General features: G+C 42.7%; 1 protein-coding gene across 7 annotated transcripts in view; it reads right to left on the bottom strand.

Moving 5' to 3' along the window:
- Nucleotides 1-2,366: 2,366 nt before the first annotated feature.
- caprin2 (caprin family member 2) overlaps nucleotides 2,367-26,148 on the bottom strand; it is a 68,378-nt gene continuing 44,596 nt past the window's right edge. For 5 of the 7 annotated variants that reach the window (XM_086008636.1, XM_086008641.1, XM_086008635.1 and 2 more), the window contains 2 exons: nucleotides 17,168-17,234; nucleotides 11,791-12,753 (listed from right to left, as the gene is read on the bottom strand). In XM_086008636.1, the coding sequence (XP_085864762.1) occupies nucleotides 12,107-12,753; nucleotides 17,168-17,234 (714 nt within the window). In that variant the 3' untranslated portion in view covers nucleotides 11,791-12,106. Of the gene's footprint in view, nucleotides 3,062-11,790; nucleotides 12,754-17,167; nucleotides 17,235-26,148 lie in introns of those variants that run through there. The other 2 variants (XM_086008642.1, XM_086008640.1) reach the window with 2 other exon arrangements.

Genomic DNA, 26,148 nt, shown 5'->3' with positions numbered 1-26,148 from the left:
AAGTTGGGAGTTGTTAGTGGTGTAGTGCCAGGCAGTTCCAACCTGCTTATGCACCAGGTTCACCATTGTATCAGCAGTGCTCATTTCAAGGATAGTTCTAACTTTCAGGTTGGAATCTTCACTGAATCTGGTATTTAAGGTGAACGCCTCGTTCCTCAAGGAAGAGGATCTCATTCCCACACTTTTATGAAGAGTCTTCCAGATGGTTCTTTTGCTCCACCAATGAAGCGAGAGGAAGATAGATGAGATTTTGACTGGCCTGATTAACCTACACTAATGGTTTTGAGATAGAGGCTTGGTGTGAAACATCTCAGCCTGGATGATTGTGTCTTTTGTTGTTTTAGCCTTTCTGAGAAACACGGAGAACATTTTTTGGGGGAGTAAGCCACAACTAAGGGAAAAGCACCAGATGTGACTACTGGTGGCAGAAAACAGGGTTCTCACACCAAACACAAGGAAGTAAGCTTCCGCAAACCAATTTCGCAGGAAATTTACTCAAACAAAATAAAGCTTCAGGAAAACCAGTTGAAAGCACAGTGTACATTAACGCTGCATGGAGCATAATATAGTGGGCCTGATGCCAATGGTGGGAGAAACAACAACCAGTGGAGGTATCTGTATTAAGCGTAGGAAGGAAAAAGTCAAGTTCATTGCGATACATCTCCAAATTTGCTGGTTGGATGAGAAACATCAGAAAAAGCACAGGCAAACTTAGACGTTCTCTCGTTATATTTTGCAAGCATTAATAATCACACACACAGTATGATGAATAAGCAAATGATTCTTTTGGGGGGTGGGGGGCAGATTTTCCCCTAATCTGTAACTTCACGGCTTACCATTAGGATTTCAAGATGGCAACCTCTGAACAACTATCGGCACAGTGGCAGCAATAAAGGAATTTCCGCACTAATAATAGAATTATTGTAGAATGAATTAAATGTTAATAAACTGTTAAATTAATTTTTTAAAACATGAAAAAACCTTAGACCTAATAAAGTTATAAATAGAACTAGATTGTAAGTGGTCAACCTCACTTGTAAAACATAAGTCTGATTTTAATGGTTGACCATTGCAAATTGCCCTCTGCAAATAAGATTTTTTTTAAAAATCTCTTTTCATTAGCTCCTATGTTCCCTCTGACCTTCTTAAGCCAGGCGTTTAAGATAGTCATGGCCACTGACTTCTTCACAATGATATCCTGTCTCGGGCATCAGCAGAGGTCGCACTGCCAAACTTAAATTTATTTCAGATGGGAGTACTTGATCACTCAGTCTAGCAGGCTGACTGGGAACTTGATTAGTCAACTCTGAAGGAGCACAGAGGATGGAATTCAGACCAGGGCTCCAAGAACTTGAGGGCCCGGTGCATGAATTGTTAAAACTCCTCAGATTAAGACCACCAATAAACTTTTTTTTTAATATTGGAAATAGGCTAATTGTTGGCTCTTAAAAATCCACTTTTATTTAAATTCACTATTTGATTGTGAAACGAGTGCAGTTCTGTGCTCTGGATTCATGTGCAGATGGTCAAGAAGTAGCCGGATGCTACCAAGGAGGCATCATAGGTTTCTATGGAAGGATAAACTAGATGGGCTGAATGGCCTCTCTCATCGATGAAGACTGTTCACATTCTCTCAATAGATAAACTTGATAGTCACCAAGGAGAGGAAACTTGGTCCACCGCATGAGCAACTATTCCTATTCTGAGTGTTTAAAGGCTGTAACCTTAAAATTAGTGCTAGGTCGTTCCAGAGTGATGTCAGAAAGCACTTCTTCACACAAAGAGTAGTGGAAATCTGGAACCCTTTCCCCCAAAAGGCTGTTGAGGCTAAGGGTCAATTGAAAATTTCAAGACTGAGAATGCTAGATTTTTGTTAGGCAAGGGTATTAAGGGTTACAGAACCAAGATGGGTAACTGGAGTTGAGATAAAGATCAGCCATGATCTATTTGAATGGCAGAACAGGCTCAAGGGGTTGAATGGCCTCCTGTTAAGATTGTTCCTAAAAACAGAAAATGCTTTCTATTTTGGGCGTAAAGACTATTTGTTTGAGTTCCAGCATTTGTAAGATATTGTCCTCTACTTCACTCCAGAATAGAAGTCACATCCTGAACTACTACAAATGTAAAACAAACCCCTATTCCTCAGTTCCTAATTTAATTTTATAAGGAAAAGAATCCCCCAAAATGGCATGCCGATAATTACACAAAGTAATCTATAGATTTAAACTTCATGAGCAGACAATATAAAAGGCAATTCACTTTTCAAAGGAGCAGAAGATAAAGAGACAAAAAGTGGGGGGGGTCGCTCATTCGAGTACTTCATTTTGCTACAGCGCCCTAATTTTTTGAGAGAATATTTTATTATCCTTTTTTAAACATACATTTAATGGCTGTAAACAAAGTCAATATACATCCAGAAATCCGTGATTCACCATTTCATGTAAAATCTGAAATGTCTCAACAGCTGAGGAAAACTGCATCCCTACATAATGCAAGATTTACACATCTCACGTTCAATGCAGATTAAACAGATGACAGCGCCGATTGCATTCCCCGGGGTGGGGGAATAAAGACAGTACGAGCTACAGTATAAGTAATAACATCGCTGCCCTCGTCATGTTATAGTTCGAGTGAAAATACTGTACGTGTTTGACTGTAAGCAAGGCAACAACAGTGTAGCTGTCTTTACATTTCATACACAAAAACATCTCCACAATAAATATCTTGAGCATTTTAGCAATGGTTGTACCTAATACAACTGGCAGGATGTTCCATGCACCCTCAAGACACTTTGTTTTTCTCAAGCTCCCAAACTGTTTCAGCAGATGAAGTTCAATTTCCCTGAAGTCTGAGATGCAATGGGAGCCGGGATAAGGACGTGTCTGTATACAGTCTGCAATGACGCGGGAATGGGTGTGATTAATCCCACCAAGATGCTTTTTGTTTGTATACTGTATCAGACTGTGGGGAGTGTGTATTGTAAACTGCAAAAACTGTGCAAACTTGATTGTGGTGGTAATTTATTCATGCGTCGGCCTCATTTGTGGTAAGATGCCATGGCCTGTGAAGAGAAATGAGCCCAGGTCAGTAAGTTCAGCTTTTCTGTTCAGGGTACCTTGTGCAATTCATCAAATTGAAGTGTTCAAGTACTGTGTGCAACAGTCTCACTGCACAACTTCTGACTGACTGTCTTTGCTCTGCCATGCCAGCGTTGGACCATATTGTGAGAATTAATCTAACTACAGAAGGTCGTGGGTTCAAATCCCGCTCCAGAGACTTGAGCCCATAATCTAGGCTGACACTCCAGTGCAGTACTGAGGGAGCGCTGCTCTGTGAATGTAAAAGATCCCATGGCACTATTTCGAAGAAGAGCAGGGGAGTTCTCCCCGCTGTCCTGACCAATATTTATCCCTCAACCAATACCTCAAAACAGATTATCTGGTCATTATCTCATGGATGTTTGTGGGAGCTTGCTGTGCGCAAATTCGCTGCCGCGTTTCCTACATTACAACAGTGACTACACTTCAAAAGTACTTCATTGGCTGTAAAGCGCTTTGGGATGTCCTGAGGTTGTGAAAGGTGATATATAAATGCAAGTCTTTCTTTCTTACAGCTGCTTCATCCGAATAATTCAGATCAGTAACTGGGTGTCTGTGCACCATCTTGGCCACAACATAAAGATGCACATTTTCTTCACGGAACATTGGTTGGTTTAAACAACCATCTTCCTTTCTGTGATGTGTTGCTTGTACCATATCATCAACGCAGTGTCAATCAACCTCAACTTTTCACAATAGTTAGGAATCCATCCAATTAATCAGTTATACAGCCAGTTTGAATCGAAATGATATAATATTCTGTGTAGATCTCTATGAAGAACATGTAAAGTTTACACTTTTTTTTGTTGTTTTTCAAAACCAATGCTTCCTTCCCAGCACCATAGATTAGCAAAGAAAATGAAGATTTCAATGCAAAATGAATAACAGGTATGGAAGTCTTAGGAAGGTTAATTATTAACTTGACATCTGAAATTGAGGGGGTGCTGTTGTTTGTCACATAGTCTTATTGCCAGCTGTACCAAGTCTCTGGTTGCGTAGTGCACATGTCGCTTGTTCAATAGCTGGAACTCACTATCACATAGAGTGCTTGAAGCAAATAGCATAGGTGTATTTAAGGGGAAGCTTGATAAGTACAAGAGGGAGAAAGGAATATAGGGTGAGATGAAGTAGGGTGGGAGGAGGCTTGTGTGAAGCATAAACACGGGCACAGACCTGTTGGGCCGAATGGCCCGTTTCTGTGGTGTAAATTCTATGTAAAGCTCAGTAGGTCTAGAACCAAAACCACTGATTTTCATTAAACCTAGTGATTAAATCTATGCTGCAAGCAGACATTACACTCTGATCGACTGCTAGAGTGAAAATAACTGAAACCGCAGCCAATTTTCCATTCTTCCCCTCAGTGTTGCAAATATGAAGCTGTATTTTTTGAAAAGAGGGTGAGAGAGAGAGGAAAGAAGGGATGGGTAAAGCAGCGGAGACAACACTGCTACCAGACTAACATCAGAAGCAGTGAACTGAAAACAAAGCTGCACGAGGAAACCTCGGCCTTGTGGATTTGTACTCTAATTTCACAGTACTCAGCATTCCAACTGAGCAAGTTGACTTCAATCATCAGTTTGAATTGAACAGTTTTCACCACTGCATAGAATCATACAGCACAGGGGGAGGCCATTCAGCGCATCGTGCTGTGACGGCTCTTAGAAAGAGCTGTCCAATTAGTCCCACTCCCCTGCTCTTTCCCCATAGCCCTGTAAATCTTTCCTTTTCAAGTATATATCCAATTTCCCTTTGAAAGTTATTATTGAATCTGCTTCCACCATCCTTTTAGGCAGTGCATTCCAGACCATAAGTAATCGCGGCATTAAAAAAAAAAATTCTCATCTCCCCCCTGGTTCTTTTGCATGATGGAGTTAGTGCATTACATTATTGTGCAGACTGTACCTAGCAGGAAATGTTAGTTTATAATAGGAACATACGTAGAACTGATTACAGAACAAGGGTTGCTGCGCCAGTGGAAAAAGCGTAGATGAATGAACTGGGCCCAGACAGGGTGCTGGAATGTTCTTCACGACTAGCGGTCAAGAACAGAAATTCGCAGATGCCGATACTGGTTTTACATTGAAATTTAAAATACTTGTGGCAACGTTAAATAAATTCGATCTCTTAACTGAATAATAGAATTTGTAATTATGGTAAGGAGTTTCAAGCAAACATGAATACGTTTCAAGTCAATGGTCTTTCATCAGCACTAGTTCACCATACCTTCCTTTCTCCACATATGCTGCCAGACCTGCTGAGTGTTTCGGTGCATTTACTGCTTTTATTTCCCCCGCTTTGTGTTATTGCCCTTGTTTTAGTCGACTGCAGTTCCTACAATTGACATTTTAAATCCTTCAATTTCTATGAACGGAGGTAGAGATCCAGCGTGATCCGGCACAGATGCTTTCTAGCACATGGCACAATTAAATCGATAGAAATCAGATTAAAAAATGGTCTTTTCTCCCCGTCCTGCCGAGCACCATTCCCTTTCTGATGGAGAATATTTATTCAGTTGCCTTCTTTCCCTTGGAGGTGGAAAGCTCAACTGTTTATTTTCCCTCCCTCCCCCTGTAAGGAACTTTACACCTCTGCTTTATGCTTTCTCATTGTTCAACGGCTCAGCTATATACCACTGGATGAGAGTGTCCAACCTGACCCCGTAAGCAGCATGCAGCATTTACCGTCCTTATTTGCTGCTTTGTGCGGTTTGAATGTTGTGGGCTTGTAGGTTTTGGGAATGTCTCATTTTAGCACCGTTGCCCCATCAGTGGATGATTCCGAAATCAGACCAAGATCCGTCAGTAGTTGCAGTTTGAGACGTATACAAATGAATAGGAATGTGGATTCAAGCATCTGGGCCCCAAGGGTCTACAGTATACACCCGTGGATTCCACAAGGTTGAAGATGTTGACACCTTTTGTCATAAAGCAATACACCAACCTTACCCTACTACTCTTAGAGATATAATCAATTTGTATTATGTAACTATCCTCCACTCACTGCATTTTGCTGGACAAATAATCCTGCTGTACTCGGAAAACTCCATCGCTGTAGTTTCGTCACGAGTTGAGACTCTGTTTTTAAAACTAAGTCTCCCCCCCCCCCCAACTCATTGGCTGACAGTGGTGTCAATATTCATTCTGAAATATATTTCAAATGACGGTAATGGCGCCAACTCAAGTCAATGGGAGCTAATAAGAAATTGAACCTTGCTTGCATCGTGATGGAAATCAGATCAACCTACACAACTACAACCCATGAGAAGCAAGCTTTCATCACACATTGTGCATAATATTCTCCCACCACCAAAAACTGTTTGAAATGGATCAAACTGGTGTCCATTCATTCGCAATGTTCTTAGATCAAGAAAACTATCACCAGGACCACAGACGTGAGCGAATTGTAAATTAATTTTCCAGAAGCAGCTTGGAATGCACTGGCACCGGACACAACAACTTGCATTTATATAGCGCCTTAAGCATAGTAAAACGTCCAAACGTGTTTCACAGGAGCGTTATTAAACAAAATTTGACACCAAGCCACATAAGTAGATGTTAGTACAGGTGACCAAAAGTTTGGTCAAAGAGGTAGAATCATAGAATAGTACAGCACAGGAAGGAGGCCATTTGGCCCATTGATCAGCCATGATCTCATTGAATGGCGGAGCAGGCGCGAAGGGCCGAATGGCCTACTCCTGCTCCTATCTTTCTATGAGTCTGCGCCAGCTCTTTCGAAGAGTAATCCAGTTCGTCCCACTTTTTCTCCATATCCCTGCAATTTTTTCTCCTTCAAGTATTTATCCAATTCCCTTTTGAAAGCTACTATTGAATCTGTTTCCACCACCATCAGGCAGTGCATTCAAATCCTAACCACTCATTGCAGTAAAAGTTTTTCCTCATGTTGCCTCTGATTCTTTTGCCAATCACCTTAAATCTGTGCCCTCTAGTTATCAACCCTTCAGGCATTGGAAATAGAGTAAATAAAAATAAACTATCTAAACCCTTCATGATTTAAAACACCACCATCAAATCTCCTCTTAGCCTTCTCTGCTCTAAGGAGAACAACCCCAGCTTCTCCAGTCTATCCACGTAACTGTAATCCCTCATCCCTGGAACCATTCTAGTTAATCTCTTCTGCACCCTCTCCAAAGCCTTCACATCCTTCCTAAAGTGTAGTGCCCAGTATTAGACACAATACTCCAGCTGCGGCCAAACTAGGTTTTATGGAGTGTCTTAAAGGAGAGAGCGGTAAAGAGGCGGAGGGGTTTAGGGAGGGAATTCCAGAGCTTAGGGCCTCAGCAGCTGAAGGTACTGATATCTATGTACTGCAAGGCAAGTAGCACGTTGTGAATTCCGATAGTTTGAACCATGTGCGAACTGGGCATGTTATCGATGCAGTTGTCTGCACTCGTGTGAAATCTTCTTTCAAAGGAAATATGACCAGAAAATTCAGTCCCAGACTCATGTACTGTTCATGCAGAAGATAAACTGGACAAAAAGGTCATTCTCCCACATTTACTCGTTAGCTGAAGTCCATGGGAGGCGGTGTGAAGAGGGAATGGTAAGCAACTGAGCACTGATGGCAAGAAGTTCAACCTCCACAAAGAAATAGCAATGACCATCATCCCAGGGGAGAATATCACCGGGGATACTGTCCTTTATGAAAATTCACATCCTCAGTGATCATGCAAGTCCACTCCACTATATTACAGGCTCAAACTGAGGCAGAGACCAAAGACAGACCACCAAATCATTAAACTGGTACAAAGCCATTTACAATAAATCACAGCTAAAGCTACAAGTCAGACCAAGGGGCAGGCTAGGAATGCTGAAACAATAGAAAAGGCTGGGAGAGATAGTGGTTTGTTGAGGTTAAATTAATGACAAAGACTGAGGAAGAATGTGAAGTGACCTTAATATCCCCCGGGTACAAATTGGACATACATCAATTTAGAGGTGAGTTGCTGAAGAGTTGCATCTTGGAGCACAGAATAACAAGCCCACAGTTCCAGGAAGTTCTGTCTACATCTGCAGTGCAACTGCACGAAGACAAGACACAGAGCGGCACCATGCTTCTTTATATACAGAATTATTGTAGTCCGTCTACACCCTCACCATAACGCTGGCATTCAAATTGGTCTACCTAAAATTCTCAGAGCTCACCCATTTATAACCAACAAATCAGTAGATTCCACAATCACTCTGCCCAGGCACCTCAAAAGATAGGAAATAAGTCAACACTAGCCCTAGTCAAAAGAACTACAATCCAATTGACATACAAGCACTTTGTATCCACCACTGAAAAGCATCACAACTTCTCAGTAGAGATGAGGCATGGTATCGATGTGGGAGAAGGTTCAATTCTACCGGTCACTCAAATGAGCAGATACAAGCCTTGCAAAGCTGAATGACATTTTCAAATTTTGGATTTGCATGTTATTCTGTACTTGTTCTTTGGAAATTTCCTTCATGCTGAAGAAAAAAAATCCAAGCCAGACACCCTCCAACAGATCACCAAGGCATTGTAGCTGCAAGCCTACTTTATCACAACTGAGATGCTTCCTTCCACAACTGGAGCAGAGAAGTCCACAAGTGGAACTTCACGTTCCAAATCAGCAACCTGCTACCCACTCCCAAGATTTTCATCAAGCATCTTTCTTGGAGAGCTTTCTTTGTGAATGAATAACTGGTTGATCAGGACCACCTTAGCAGGGTGGGTGGGAAGAAAGGGGCAGTGTTGGACTTTCTGGAGCACCTCAGCATGATCCAGAGGGAGAGTCTTCCTTCATTGGAATGCCTGGGTGCAGATAGTGGAGGGAGGAGATGGAAGAAAAAGACAACCAGCTGTGCTGCTATTCACTTATTTGAACTGGAAATCATTCTTGGAGTTCCAGAACTATTGAACTGGAAGTACACATTTATATCTACTGCAAAGAAGTGTGATCTGCAGAAAAGTAACTAGTCTAAGACAATCTTCTGAATGCTTTCATCTTAAGAGCCAGAATGTGTTGATATTCTTAACATATATGTAAACTCCACCATTTTGAACCCTTGGCACAATACTGCCCACATGTATTTTTGGAAGGGGGAAATAAAGAGAAAGAACAAGAGGAAGAAGTGGGAATAAGGAACAAGTGAGCAAAGGACACCTCAAGCAGTCTGATAGATTACCCATCAAGCCTAATCTGTTGTCCTTGCTCATTTCACAACAATGAGTTAGAAACCAGCTGAGGCAATCCAGGCCCTATAAACAAATAGTGTGCCAACTCATCACAGCCTCAAAGCTCACACTTGGCTTTTTTTTTTTTAAAAAAAAAGAGCCCCAACTTTTTCTGTGACAGTAATTAAAGAACTGTCTGGGTAACCTGCCCAGCTCAAAAGTTTTTCCCCTCACCCCAGTGTCAGACTGCCAAGGCTGCACCAGCACTTGCAGTCAAGGCTCCATGGTTACAACTGATCTGGACAGATGCTATGGACATCAGAGTTTGCAAAAAGACATTTCAAGTCTATGGCCTAGGAAATGAACCACAAGCTCCAGCCACATTAATTGTGTTTTTGATAGCCAATTAGTGACAGGTTTGCCATTATAAGATGTAGTTTGGTAATATCAGAGCATCATTTTAGGCTGTGCTGAAAGCTTAGTGAGGGATTAAAAAGTATCCCTGCTCCTTCTAACATGAAGTGGTGAGATAATGTGCAAATGAACCAAAGATTAGGAGGAGTAGCTTGTATGGGACAGAGCCCCTTTCTCCAAAAAGATGGCAACTTCTCCATCCATCCAAATAAACAATGTTTGCAAACATGAACTAGTGACCACTCCCAAGTCACTCATTTTGGACCAACATAGGGATAGCATTCTTTACTAAAAAAATGGGTCCTGATATTTTTCCTACACCAGACGAGAGCTCAATCATCCTAAAGACCACAATTCCTTCAAAAAGAGCCAGGTTGTGTGCATGTCAATATTTAACAAACATGTTACCTGTATGTTTAGTACATTAGGGACAATGGTTCAAGTCTATGAAAACAGATTAGAAAAATTTGGAATGGACTAGCACTGAAAAGTAAGGATCAGATTGTATGATGATGCCATATGGTACTTAGTAACATGCAACACTCCATCTAACCTGAACGTTGGTTTGAACTTCCTCCATGGAATGTGGAGGGGTGAGGAAGGACCTTCTAATCAGAAGAGGAATGTCATGGAGTAGCATTATTGAAAGGGAACAAGCCTAACACCCAGGGGTGGACTGCCCAAATAGGAAATTGGAAGATTTCCAAGTGCCCCGTGAGGGACTCCAGAGCACCATTATCTGCAACCGCTACCCCCCCCCCACTTTTCCATGAGAATCCTGTCGAATCTTGTCCTTTCAGAGCAACTAGTCCACCCCTGCTAGTGCTTACTGCAAAGAGGTTATTAGAAAAAGGAGTGATAGGAAAGCACAAACACTTGCAGGAGAGCAACCACCTAAAATTTCAACAAGTTAACTTGGCAGGTGCTTTCCTCAGAGCATGGTAAATTCCATTCCAAAGTTTAGTGCGAGTTGATCATCTCTTGCCTCCCCCTACCAAGCTTTAATTTTTAAAAGATTTAAAAGTTTCCAACATAGAGAAGCAAGTCAGTCAGTCTTAGCTGAAGCAGGTGGGTGACTTTAGCTGTTTAGGTCAAAAGCCACTCAAAAAAAAATCAACCTCATTATTGTTCTTGCTCCAAGTGACCTGATCTGGGCTGTCATGCTTTGGACAAGTTTGAATATATACTGGACAGAAGAGGTTAGTTGCATGAAAGCAAATAGTACATCTTTAGCAAAAGTGGTTTTGGGGGGGGGGGGGGGGGGGCCAGGAGATTAAGAGGGGAGAACCATTAATTCCATTCTTAACTTGAAAGTTTCTCATCGACCAAGGCATGGAAAGCTACTAAAAGCCAGCCTTTTCACAGCTAGATTTCAATAAAACAGGTAGGTTCACAGTGCATGGTAAATCTAGATTTTCAATCTTTTCCTAAAATACCATGTGCACAAATTAATCTTGTAGAAAAAAAATGCACAGAATGCCCATTTTGAATGAAAACTTAAGCATGCAATAGTTAGTTGTTCAGTAATTATATGGAGAAATGCAAGCATTCTCCAATCAGTTAAAATGGGAATCTTTGGCCTCTGGTTCAGAGTTTCTGCAATTTCAGTTTTAAGTTTTAACAAAAAAAGTCATGGTGTTTTTGGGGCGGGGGGGGGGGGGGGGCGGGGGAAGAAAAAAAATTCTCTGCACACAAGTAAATTGTGAACCCATTCTGTAAGCTGCTTTAGGATACTTCTGAGGAAATCTTGACCCAATGTGTCAAATTAAGTGTGTCTGCTTGGTTAGCTATCATACTCTGACCATTAACCCTTAATTGGCAAGGAGAAGGTTCAAGAATGCTCTCTCCAACAATGCTGAACTCAAGGTTGGTTCCAGGGAAATGAGTGGATAAAAATACAGAGAGGCAAGAAAAAGTCAGGAGACATTTCAAATCTAAAGATGTAAACTGGGAAAAATTCATCAAGTACACATTACACCAGACACTAATATAGTTGACTCAAATTTGAAAGTTTGCAGAAAACCAGTGCTTCACTTTTTTTTGTGCAGAGGTATCAACTCCATAATCCTCAAAATGCAAAGTTCAGCAGCTATACAGTCCATTCAAAACACCAACCATCAACAGTGCAGAATATCTTTATTGAGGCACCATGAGGCATTGTAAATAGCAGGATATCTTGGGAAGGGAATCTATCCATTCGAACAGTCACATAAGTTGTCTTAGACCGACAAGTGCAAGACGTAACATTCTGTAACAAAATATATTCACAGCTCTACCAGCAAGGCATCACAGGTTAAAGTGCCCAGTCAGTGCAAACCCAAACCCAAATTCCAGAAAACCACTGTGACAGTTTAACAAGTCATCTCACTTCACATCGTGACCCTTAAAGATAGTGATCAGAGTGCAAAGCATTTTAGCTATTGGAGCACATTTTCTCAGTCCTGATACAAGAGGTATCCAGAGAAGGTAGAATACTTCCAGCTGCTACCGTAGATGGCACCTCTATGCAATCGCAGCCAGATCTGATCTCCCTGGAAAAGCTGCAGAACAGCATGGTTGCTGGCAGTCTCGTGATCTGGAGCACCGTCATTGGCATAAGCAGAGCACAGAACCTCATCATTCTTCATCAGGTTTACATAGAGAGGCACATTCACAGCCAGCTTCAGCATGTGAAAGATGAAGACATAAGTGCCATTCACAGGGCAGGTAAACCTCCCCAACTGAAAGTCAAATGTTTCTCCAAGATTATTGAGCAGAAGATCAAAGATAATGGGCTGGTCCAGGGATCCAGGGGCAAAGTTAGAGGTCCTTGCAGTGGAGAAGGCCACTCTCATCTGCTGAGGGAGGGGGTAGACGTGCACTGGCAAGATGGTGGCAGCTTGACTGGTCACTGGCATATCCACTGGAGTAATGCTTCGGGAGTCTCCATGTCCAGAATCCCCACTGTTGAAGTGCTCATTGTCTCGTTCTGGACTGCTCATCTGAGATGAATCGCTCCACCCTGCCATCGAGTAAATAGGACCTGTTGGGGTTGAGAAATCTCCCACTCTGCTCAACAAGGCAATACCACATTTTCTGTGATCTAAAAAAAAAAAAATTTACCCCCAAAAAATTCTTTACCCTCTTCCCACCCTCCAAATCAAAACATGTCACTGCTCACTACATAATTCTACTAGGCTTTAGAAGCCAGTTTTTAGACATCTTTCAGAAGCAAAGCAGAAAGACTCTCCATGATACATTTACTGTCTTACTTCTATTTCCATTTGAACAATTTTTCAATACCCATGTGTAGAGGCTTTGCTTCCTACATCATTCTACAAATTCAAATACAGCTACTACTGTTACATCGCTTTCCACAGCTACTACTTACTGGCTTTAGCTTGGATAATTACCCATTTAAAAAACCTATTATTTGACACATTCATATTTGCATCAAGGGTTTTAAAGGACATGCTGAAAAACAACATGGGATAGTTGTGCAGTCAATCTGCACAGAGGTTTCATGTAGAGCACTGTACTGGCAATAGAATGAAAAGGTAGGAAGTCTGGAGCAGTTACTTGAGCTGAATTTCTTTCAAAGGCCATACCCCAGGAACTTATTTTTCCCTCATCAAACCTCCATCTAGGGGTGGTTAGAATAAAAGGTGATCTTAGTATCCCAGAACACCCTTCTCAATTTGGTACCAAGGACCAAAACCTACACAGTACTTCAAGCAGGGCAGCAAAGTACTTCTTTTGCTAGACAGTTTAGAAGTATATATACACACACTGTCCCAAGGACAATGCCTTGAACAGAAAACCAGTCAGTTTGGCACTTGAATTGGATATTGGACTCTGGTCAAGAAACTGCAATTCCACTAGTTCAGTGATGGATCCAGAAAAAAAAAATTTTCCAAAGGAATTAGCTACTTGGATTGACAAAATGTTTCTACTTGTACAAAATGTTACCTGCAACAAAGCATTAAGAAAAGGATTTGGTATAACCAGATAAATGTTGGAGGATGTACAATTAATTCTGAAGGACTAACAAGCTTCTAATGTCACAGGAAATCTCAGGTTCAGCTTGCCGAGATCAGAATTCAAATCTGCTCCAGGAACTAAGGAAGAAAAAGCATTATGCAGACACTCCACAACCCAATACCAGTGTGATGCTGCACTATTATCCAATATAGACAGCAACCATCTGACCTTAAACTAGGGAAGCCATGATTGAGCAGCTTAAGTGCATGAGTTTCCAGAAGACAGCACCAGTGAGTTGAAGCAAGAGTCATACCAGTCTATTTGACAAGAGCCTTCAATATCAGATCAAAGTAGCATTGCCAGTTTCCTCCAAGCCAGCCCTTTCAAAAGCCATCAATAGTGGAGTCACTATGCTGGATCTCTCCACCATTCATCGAAGTCAGGTAATCCACCAAGTGACCTTAGCTGATCAGTTGACCAAGTCAGAAGATTCAAGTTCTTCTTTTGCTGCAAAGGCATTCATTAAATTTACCCTCTGCCAAAATTCTGTGGAAATCCCTTTGTTGAAAAGGAAACATTTGACAGGGCAAGAGAAGTCCTACCATGTAGAGTTATTGCTCTTGTCCAAGACTAGAATAGACATCCACCAGCCTTATTCTGGACTGTAGCAAGTTCCAACTGCAAATGACCCTACAGAAAGAAAAAAGCCTGAACTTCAACCTAGCAGAGGACATCCAGTCTTGATGGGAGCCCAACATCCACAGGTTTAGAACAAATGCAAGGTAATTACACCATCATGTTGGTTTAGGATTAAGATGGAGAACAGAAGATGGGTTGCTCATTGATAGATCATTGTCATTTTCTTGACATACATCACTACCCTGTACATTCAAAATATTAGTGTGCTGCAGCAGGGATCCAAATGCCATTGCATTCAATATTAGTGTGCTGCAGAGGGATCCAAACTCCCTGCATCCAGTCTCGCTTTAGTAAGAGTTCCCCATCCTGCATAGGAAGTTCACATCCAAGTGATGGAGGAGAGCACCCAATGACAATCCAGTTAATATGCTGGCATTCTGGGTCCAATCACAAAAATGTCAGCACGGTCTAACTGTTAGACTAGGAAAATGTGCTGTGGGACCAATGCACAAGGCTATATATATATTTTTTTTTAATTAAAAAAAGGACATTCAACATGTGTATATAGAAAGACAGCTGTGACCATCAGGCTTAAGTTACTAGCTGAAACCTTGCATATGAAATCCACATGTTACTTAGAAGGGGCTATTGGGAAGACATCTTTCTGTCTGGTACCTGAAAGGTGAATTTATGATTTCTCAGCTAAATTCCCAACTATTTCAAGATTTTTTTGTGGGGAAACACCCATACATGTATGAAGATGTGCAAACTTTACTACCCTAAAAAAATACCAGAGGTGTTGGTAGCAAGTTTAATTTATGAAATTGCACATCCTACAAGTCAACAGCAGCTAGCCAGCATCCCAAATGGACCACATGCACGATCTGTTGAATAAATCATCCATCTTCAGATTAGTGACATTTAGAACCCCAAAGGCTTAAAATTAGTCAAAATCCTTCTGTTCAGTGATAATCAAAAGATATTTGCAATAATCCATTAGATTACAGCATCTGTTGCCCAAGGTCTCCCCCATCCTGGCACTCCAATGTGTGCTGATTCAGTTGCAGTGAGAGAAAATCCCAGCATCCTGCATTTTGGGAGTTAACTGCCAAAAATCAGCCACTTACCTTGAAATAGACCAGATGGATATCTATACTGGTAGCAAGGTCAACCATTGGACATCTACACTGGTAGCAAGGTTAAGTATTTTAAAGTCATGTTAGGACATACTTCAAATTGAAGGCATTATACTAGCTCCAGGGAAGTTTGGTCCTTTTATCCTTAAATATTGGTGACAGTAGAATGGTCATGTTCTGGGCTAGCCAGGGCTTGGCATTGCTGCAGCTTCAACTGATGCTTAAACTACTGCTTCAAACTGCATAGACAGGAGTAAAAAGCCAAGTCAACAATTGGCGAACTGGACACTGATCAGTAAGTAGATTCTCAGTGGCCAAATTTGAAAGTTGGACAATTTGCAAGAACCCCTGAGGTTTAAATGCTGCCACTGTCATTCCAACATGTCAGTTGTTGCTCCAATATAGTTTCAACATGGGGGAAGAAAGTCCTATAGTGCTAGGAATACATGTTCCTGGAGCAGGACTCATTCTGGGAGTCGAGATAGAAGCAAACAAAAGAAGCACAAGAGCCAACTGCTGGAAAGCATCTGTGCTACTTAATGCACAGTTTTAAAGTAAAGATCTATAGCAGGGTGATTGAACAGGCCAATGGGAAGAAAAAACTGTTCAAGATCATCACCAAGCTGCAAAAATAAAGAAACCTTGCCATCAACCCCAAGGATGACAGGAGGGACCTTAACACTTGCAGAAACTCACATGCAACTGGAGTTGGTTCCTAGAATTAAGACAGAAAATGGGGGAAATACAATTTACTCAGTAATGGACAAGCGCTTCAGGCAGGACTTTCAACTGACCCAGTGCGTGTTGCCAGCCAAATCTACAGATTTGCTGTGAAGTGGGAAGATTGGTATGCCCAAGGAGGAGGCAGAGACAACACGCAAGACAACATTTCTGCGCAAGCATTCCAAGCAGTTTTCTGTGAAGCAGGAATACTCTTCGTATGTGATGCAAGCAAATGGCAGACAATAAATGCTCATGTAGTGTCAACAGACCAACTTGTCTGGAAATTTATAACTTGATTTTGCAACATCTAATTTTGTTTGAACTTTACCAAACTAAGCAAATATTAGCATATGCACATTTAGAGTTATTTCACTACTCAATCCACCATTAGTTTTACTTCCTCCAGAAGGACCAAAACTCACTGAATTGGCCCCATTTTATACCAATAGAACAGCTAGGATATGACTAAGTTGAAATGGCAAAATTTCCCATCAGGAAGCTTGAAGTATATCTGTCGCCATCTCTGCTTTTGTCAAAATATTTCATTGCTACTATGCAAGAGAAGAGTGCAGAGAAGTGCAAATAGGATCCAAACCCACACTGACTGCATCTAGGATTAAAATGCAAGGGTCCACTACATTTGATAGATTTATTTTGCTATTTCCTAAAAGGCACTTGCCCTTCAAGTTTGACCCAGCAATGCAGCTCATGTATGGAGATGGTTGGTGGCCATGGGTAACTTACACTGCACAATGCTTTGGTACCATCTACCCATCTGGTTAGGATTAGATGCTGTAACTACTGCTACATCTGGCCAACAAAAACCATATGGCCAGGTTGGGGTGTGGGGAATGTGGAGTATCAAAAAAGCTAGCAAACAACTTAAATTTTGTCCCTTGACAGAAGGGATTTTGCACTACACTTGGTTGCCAGATTTATAAAGACATTTGGTAATCTATTAGGTTTTAAGCTATTGAAGAATGTGGTTGCTGAACCTTTGGTGGTCCCAAGTACAGATGTCATCTAGCAGATAATTACCTCCTCTCATGGTCCCACGGGGCCCAATTCCTACACCACGTTTGTAGTTCTGCTGGTAACCAGACTCCTGCAAAGGGCAGACATTATCCCAGTTAAATACATCACAAGGATCAAGGCATTCAAGTACTGCACAAGTTGAGCAGATTAGACCGTTGCAATTTGAAGAACCCGAGAACTTTTTGTCCAGATATATTCCATTAATCATCTAGCTCTGCACCACACCCTACAATCAGCAAAGCCATCTGATGAACCTTTATAAAACACTGGTTCGGCCTCAACTGGCGTATTGTATCCAATTCTAGGGACCGCACTTTAGGAAGGATGTGACGGCCTTAGAATGGGTGCAGAAAAGATTTACGAGAATGATTCTAGGGATGAGGGACTTCATGTGGATAGACTGAAGCTGGGGTTGTTCTCAGAGCAGAGAAGATTTGATACAGGTGTTCAAAATGAGGGTCTAGACAGTAGAGAGAGAAACTGTTCCCATTGGCAGAAGGGTAGAGAACCAGAGATGACAGATTTAAGGCGATTGGCAGAAGAACCAACGGCGACTGAGAAAAAACTTTTGTTTAAAAAAAAACAGCAAGTGGTTAGGATCTGTAATGCACTGCCTGAGGCAGATTGAATCGTGGCTTTCAAGGGAATTGGATAAGTACCTGAAGGAAAAAAATGTTGCAGGGCTATGGAGGGCTAGCTGAAGTGCTCTTGCAGAGAGCCTGCATGGGCTCGACAGGCCAAATGGCCGCCTTCTGTGCTGTAACCATTCTATGATTAAAGTCCCTGTGCAACTTCAACTTGTATTTATAGGGAGGGGTGAGGCCATTGAGGGATTTGAACATAAGGATGAGCGTTTTAAAAATGAGGGGGCGTTGCCAGACCACGAGCCAATGCAGATCGAAGCGTACAAGGGTAGTGGGTAAACAGGACTAGATTCAAGTTAGGATACAGGCGGCAGTTTCGTTTGGCTCTGCAATCCACAGATGTGCCCAAGTTAGTTAACCACACTTTGCTTTTGGCTAGAACTTAGAACCAGAGAAATCAGAATAACTTCCAGCCCACCTTGAAGCCATAACAGGCTAGCAGTAGATGTTAAAGATTGTACTGCATCAAAACAGCTGAAGTAGACTTACTGCTCAGGATCTAAAGCCTTTTGGGATATCTTGCTCCCTGGAAGTTCCCAACTCCATTTAACTTTTCCCCCCACCTGTATATGTAATAAAGCCACTTTATAGAAAGGGAGTCATAATGCTGGGTGTTAAACTGAAACTTGAAGCCTTCAGTATGGTTTTTCAGGCTTTACTGAAGCCAGTCACATACATTAGTTAGCATGAAACACTGGATTATCTATTTTTGCCAGTGTTATGTGGAGGCTCAACTTTGAATAAACGTGACAGTCACAAGACTGTCTCCAAGCTTCCCATGGTAGGCCACCGGTCCTATACTATTCAGAGGCTTCTACAGATTCCCACCCCATTTCATTTGTGAAGCAAAGATCACAGAAACCCCACCAAAAAAAGGTACAAAGTTCCAAGCACCCCAGATTACCAATATTTTCTTCTAGAGATGGGGGTGGAAAATGAAAATTTAAAGTGGAATCAACCAATACAAAAGAGATCAGAGACATTGAAAGGATATTAACACATTTTGGGACACAGTATGAGGAATGTGAATATGTGCCAAGTGAACAGGTGACTTTGAACCCATGGTTCCCAAATTTGATGAGGTGTACAAGATTATGACGGGTTTAGATAGGCTAGACGGGGAAAGGCTGTTCACTAGTTGATGGTACAAGGACTAGGGGACACAGATTTAAGGTTTTGGGCAAGAGATACGGGGGGAGAATGTGAGGAAAAACTAGAAGACCTGGAATTCACTGCCGACAGAAGTGGTGGAAGCGGAGACACTTAGGCCTAGAAATTGGGTCGAGGTGCCAAAGTGGCGCCAAGTTCGCCTGGGCGCTGATTTTTGCATAGCGTTCGGAGCATTAACGAACGTCAGAAATTCAGTTTCAGCGCCCCTAGAGGGAGACGGGGCGAGGCTCGAGGCGCTCCGCGTCCCTCTTAGGGCGCCGAAACTGAATATCGCAGCGCAACGTGCCGCAGCGCCACACGCTGCGGTACTGCAGGCCTTCCTCCCATTGTTAAGGGGGAGGGGCCTGCAACAGTGCAATCCCTGATCGCGAGTGCCGGCAAAAGAGCCCGGCACCGAGAAGTGGTGCCGGGCTCTCAGGAAACAGCCGGCAATGCCACCCGGGGGGGGGGGGGGGGGGGGGGGGAAGAGGTGCTGGCAGGTGGCCACCCCGCACCTCCACCTTAACCTTAACTTGCACCACAGCAAGGCCCCGTGAACCGGGCAGCGAACGGCACGACAGCGGCATTCGCTACCAAATATTGCGATGGGGCGCTAAGCACACCAATGACATAATCAGTGGCGGCGCGGCACAACAGGCTAACGCCACCATTAGCACCCCCGCTGAATATCGCTGCAGCCAGTGGCACTACAGCCAGACTGCCCTCTAGGCACTAATAGGTGGCGCTACATACCCAATTTCTCCCCCTTAATGTTTTCGAGGAGAGACTGGATAGGCACTGGAGGGAAATAAACTTGCAGGGCTATGGGGAGAGTGGGGGAATGGGACTAACTGGATTGCTCTACAAAGCCAGCACAGACTATGGGCCGAATGGCCTCCTATGACCGACTCTATAGCACTTGGGTTTTTCACCAAGTCATTTCTGGGTCTGATGTAGACCAATTAAGAGATAGATTGCTATGATTAGTCAATAATCCCATTATTGTTGCATCATGTGACTACCAGTATAGTAGACAGCAAACTAGATGGATTGTTGGTTTCTTTTTCTAGCAATTCCTATGTTCATAATTCATGAGATTAGTTAGCCTGACATCAGGAAAATGCTGGAATCCATTGTTAAGGAAGCGATATCAAGTCACTTAGAAAATCATAACATGATTAGGCAGAATCAACATGGTTTTTGTGAAAGGGAAATCATGTCGGACAAATTTTGAGGATGTAACTAGCAGGGTAGATAAAGGGGAACCAGTGGCTGCAGTATATTTGGATTTCCAAATGGCATCCGCTAAGATGCCATAGATTATTACACAAGATTAGGGCTCATGGGGGTAATATGGTAGCATGGATAGAGGATTGGTTGACAGAAAACAACTTTCAGGTTGGCAGACTAACTAGTGGGGTGCCACAAGGATCAGTGTTGGGCCTCAGCTATTTACAATCGATATTAATGACCTAGATGAAGGGACAGAGTGTAATGTATCCAAGTTTGCTGATACAAAGCTAGGTGAGAGTCAGCTGTGAGGAGAACAGTCTGCAAGGGGATATAGACAGACGAGTGAGTGGGCAGCAAGGTGGCAGATGGAGTATAATGTAGGGAAATGTGAAGTTATTCACTTTGGTAGGAAGAACAGAAATTTTTTTTTTTTTTTTTTTTATATAAATGGTGTAGAGATTTTGGTGTCCTCATGCAAGAAACACAAAGCCAGCATTCAGGTACAGCATGCAATAAGGAAGACAAATGGCATGTTGGCCTTTATTGCAAGGGGGTTGGAGTACAAAAGTAAGGAAGTCTTGCTACAATTGTACAGGGCCTTGGCGAGACCACACCTGGAGTAGTGTGCAGAGTTTTGGTCTCCTTATCTAAGGAAGGCAGTGCAACGAAGGTTCACTAGATTGATTCCTGGGATGAGGGCTGTCTGATGAGAGATTGTGTAGAATGGGCCTATACTCTCTGGAGTTTAGAAGAATGAGAGGTGATCTCATTGAAACATACAAGATTCTGAAGGGGATTGACAGGATAGATGCCGAGAGGTTGTTTCCCCTGGCTGGGGGCATAGTCTCAGGATAAGGAGTAGGCCATTTAAGACTGAGATGAGGAGGAATTTCTTCACTGAGGGTTGTGAATCTTTGGAATTCTCTGCCTCAGAGGGCTGTGGATGCAGAGTCTGAGTATATTCAAGGCTGCGAGATTGATTGACTCTAGGGGAATCAAGGGATATGGAGATTGGGTGGGAAAGTGGAGTTGGTCGATGATCAGCCATGATCGGGCCGTATGGCGGAGCAGGCTCGAGGGGCCGTATGGCGGAGCAGGCTCGAGGGGCCGTATGGCGGAGCAGGCTCGAGGGGCCGTATGGCCTACTCCTGCTCTTATGTTCTTGTAAGAGGAGTGAGATGCAGTTGATGTGACCCGACTTTAAACTTCAAATAAGTTTGGAGGGGGAGGAGAAAAAAGTTTCCAAAATAATGAGGACACTATAGTGGAAGGGTTCCACTGGTTGGATCAAGCTCAGGATTACTACCAAAACAAAAATGAAAGTTATCCCAAGAACTGGCAACAGGGGAGCGACTGAGTTTAAGAATTATTACACCGTATCTTGTTTGTCACTTGCAGACAGCATTCCAAAACATGAATTAGTCAAGTTTTTGAAGGATATTAAACATAAGAAATAGGAGCAGGAGTAGGCCAATCGGCCCCTCGAGCCTGCTCCGCCATTCAATAAGATCATGGCTGATCTGATCCTAACCGCCAATCTACTATCACAGAACCATCTCCTGAATCTAACAGAATTAGACACAAAATAGGAGCAGGATCAGGCTACACGGGCCCTGGGCCCGCTCCGCTACCCACAGGGCCATGTCCGATCCGAACCTAGACTCATGTCCAAATTCCTGCCCACTCCCCGTAACCCTTCATTCCCTTTACTTCTAGGAAACTGTCTATTTGTGTTTTAAATTTATGTAATGATGTAGCTTCTACAGCTTTTTGGGGCAGCATATTCCATGGACCTACCACCCTGAGTGAAGTAGTTCCTCCTCATCTCAGTTTTGAAAGAGCAGCCCCTTATTCTAAGACTATGCCCCCTAGTTCTAGTTTCACCCATCATCTGGAACATCCTCCCTGCATCCACCCAATCCAACCCCTTCACAATCTTATATGTTTCAATAAGATCGCCTCTCATTCTTCTGAACTCCAATGAGTAGAGTCCCAATCTACTCAACCTCTCCTCATATGTCCATCCCCTCATCCCCAGGATTAACCGAGTGAACCTTCTTTGTACTGACTCGAGAGCAAGTATGTCTTTTCTTAAGTATGGACACCAAAACTGTATGCAGTATTCCAGGTGCGGTCTCACCAATACCTTGTACAACTGAAGCAATACCTCCCTATTTTTATATTCTATCCCCCTAGCAATGAAAGCCAACATTCCATTGGCCTTCTTAATCACTTGCTGCACCTGCATACTAACCTTTTGAGTTTCGTGCACCAGGACCCCCAGATCCCTTTGTACTTCAGTACTTTCCAGTTTCTTGCCATTAAGATAATAACTTGCTCTACGATTTTTCCTGCCAAAGTGCATAACCTCACACTTTCCAGTATTGTATTCCATCTGCCAAATCTCTGCCCACTTACTTAGCCTGTCTATGTCCCCTTGCAGGTTTTTTATGTCCTCCTCACTCACTACTTTCCCTCCCATCTTAGTATCATCTGCAAACTTTGATATGTTACACTGTCTCCTCCTCCAAATCGTTATAGATTGTAAGGAGTTGGGGACCCAGCACTGACCCCTGCGGAACACCACTAGTTACTGATTGCCAGTCTGAGAATGAACCATTTATCCCAACTCTCTGCCTTCTGTTAGATAGCCAATCCTCTATCCATGCCAGAATATTACCCCCAATCCTGTGATTTTTTATCTTAAGCAATAATCTTGTGTGGCACCTTGTCAAATGCCTTTTGGAAGTCTAAATACACTACGTCCACTGGTTCCCCTTTATCCACCCTATATGTTACTTCCTCAAAAGAACTCCAACAAATTTGTCAAACATGACTTCCCCTTCATAAAACCATGCTGACTTTGTCCTATTAAATGATGATTATCCAAATGTCCTGTTACTGTCTCCTTAATAATGGACTCAAAATTTTACCTACCACAGATGTTAGGCTAACCGGTCTATAGTTTCCAGCCTTCTGTCTACTGCCCTTTTTAAATAAGGGCGTTACATTAGCAGTTTTCCAGTCTGCCGGGACCTTTGCTGAGTCCAGGGAGTTTTGGAAAATTACCAATGCAGCCACAATCCCTACCGCCACTTCCCTCAGGACCCTAGGATGTAAGCCATCAGGTCCAGGTGATTTATCCGCCTTGAGTCCCATTATTTTACCGAGTACCACTTCCTTAGTGATTTTGATCATTTTTAGCTCCTCCCCCCCTTTAGCCCCCTGTTTGTCCAGTGTTGGGATATTCTTAGTGTCCTCTACTGATACAAAATATTCAGTGTTTTTGCCATCTCCATATTTCCCACCATTAATTTCCCAGTCTCAGCCTCTAGAGGGACCAACATTTACTTTAGCCACCCTTTTTCTTTATATATAACTATAAAAAGTCTTACTATCTGTTTTTATATTTTTTGCTAATTTACTTTCATAATCTATCTTCCCTTTCTTAATCAATCTTTTTGTTATTTTTTGCTGTCTTTTAAAGTTTTCCCAATCTTCTATCCTCCCACTAGATTTGGCTACCTTATACGCCCTTGTTTTTAGTCAAATACTATCCTTAATTTCTGTTTACTTAGCCACGGATGGCTCTCTTTTCTTTTACACCCTTTTTTCCCTCAGTGGAATATATTTTTTTTGGAAGTTGTAAAATAACTCCTTAAATGTACACCATTGATCATGTATCATCTTACCCTTTAATCTATTTTCCCAATCCACTCTACTCAATTCCACTCTCATACCTTCATAGTCTCCTTTATTCAAGCTTAGCACGCTTGTTTGAGATCCAACCTTCTCACCTTCTAATTGAATATGGAATTCAACCATGTTATGGTCACTCATTCCAAGGGGATCCTTTACTAGGACATTTTTAATTAATCCTGTCTCGTTACACAGGACCAGATCTAAGGTTGCTTGCCCCCTGGTTGGTTCAGTTACATACTGCTCAAGAAACCCATCCCTAATACACTCAATGAACTCATCCTCAAGGCAGCCCTGCCCAATTTGATTTGTCCAATTAATATGATAGTTAAAATCCCCCATAATTATAGATGTTCCCTCATTACAAGCTTCAACTATTTCCTGATTGATACTCCGTCCAACAGAGTTGCAACTGTTCGGAGGCCTATAGACTACGCCCACTAGTTTTTTTCCCCTTATTATTCCTTACCTCCACCCAAACTGTTTCATTATCCTGATCTTTTGACCCAATATCATTTCTCTATTAGTGATTCCTTCCTTTATTAACATAGCCACCCCACCTCCCCTTCCTTCCTGCCTGTCCTTCCTGATTGTTAAATAACCTGGTATGTTTAATTCCCTGGTATGTTTAATTCCCAGGCATTGTCACCCTGCAGCCATGTTTCTGTAATGGCCACAAGATCATACCCATATGTAGTTATTTGTGCCATTAACTCATCTATTTTGTTACAAATGCTACGTGCATTCAGAGAGAGAACTTTCAAATATGTTTTGTGACACTTAGTTCCTGCTTTTGCCCTTTTTATTACTTTACCTTTTACTTCATACCTTCTGCCCCTTCCTGACATGCTCTGGTTTTTAATTTCCCCACTGCTACCCAAGTCTATGACCTTCTGTTGTCATTTTTATTATTTGCTCTCTAGGAACCTCCCCCCCCCACTAGTTAGTTTAAAGCCCTCTACAGCCCTAGTTATATGATCCGCCAGGACTCTAGCCCCAGCACTGGCCAAGTGAAGCCCGTCCCAACAGAACAGCTCGCTCCTGCCCCAGTACTGGTGCCAGAGTCCCAGGAAGCAAAACGCATTTCTCCTACACCAGTCTTTGAGCCACGCATTTAACTCTCTAATTTTATTTGTCCTAGCCAAATTCGCTCGTGGCTCAGGTAATAATCCAGAGATTATTACCCTTGAGGTTCTGTTTTTTAATTTGACCCCTAGCTGCTCATACTCCTTTAACAGAACCGGCTTCCTAGTCCTATCTAAGTCGTTTGTACAAACATGGACCACGACAACTGGATCCACCCCCTCCCACTGCAAGTTTCTTTCCAGCCCAGAGGAGATGTCCTTAACCCTGGCACCGGGTCGACAACACAGCCTTCAGGACTCTCGCTCTCAGCTGCAGAGAACTATCTGTCCCCCTAATACTATCCCCTACCACTACAACATTTCTATTTACTCCCCCCTCTTGAATGGCCCCCCTGTTCCACGGTGCTGTGGCCAGGTTGCTCATCCTCCCTGCAGTCCCTGCTCCTGTCCCCACAAGTAGTAAGGACCTCAAACCTGTTGGACAAGAGCAAGGGCTGCGGCTCCTCCAGCTCTACCTCCTGGCTCCCCGTACCTGCCTCACTCGTAGTCACACCATCCTGTCCCTGACCATGGGCTACATCTGAATTAATTAACTTCATAGGTGTGACCACCTCCTGATACAGAGTCCAGGTACTTCTCCCCCTCCCTGATGTGTCAGTGTCTGAAGCTCAGACTCCAGCTCATCAACACGGAGCTGGAGTTCCTGTAGCAGCAGACACTTGTCACAGATGTAATCAGTGAGCCTCAATGGCGTTCACCAGCTCCCACATCTCAACAGTAACACATCACCCGCTCCATTCTATGTAATTAATTAAATTTGTCATTGTTAGTTATGGACACCCGGTGCCCAATTTTAGATGCTAGTATCCCCTTTAATTCATTGATTTAAATTAAATCAATCCCTCTAATTACACCAGTTAAATGGTTTACCAACAGTCACTGCACCAGAAAGGCCTCATTAACTACAACCCAGAGTTAAAGTTTGAAAATAGCACCTAACACCCCACTTACCCAAACTCACAGCACTCTGATGACTCGCACTCGGTGCTTGCTCGCACTCGGACTGGTCTTTTTATACTGTTTGTTTGTTTACAGCCAAATGAGTCACCCCTGCTGATTGGTTAGAAAACTGGTTTCCACTGCCTGCTGTGCCAATTTACTCCTACTGCAGTAT

Source organism: Somniosus microcephalus, chromosome 16 (assembly GCF_052327205.1).
Source record: "Somniosus microcephalus isolate GS21.2 chromosome 16, FLI_Smic_1.0, whole genome shotgun sequence".
Lineage (NCBI taxonomy): Eukaryota > Metazoa > Chordata > Chondrichthyes > Squaliformes > Somniosidae > Somniosus > Somniosus microcephalus.
The sequence above is the reverse complement of the archived record's forward strand: the minus strand, read 5'-3'. Positions and strand labels throughout refer to the sequence as shown.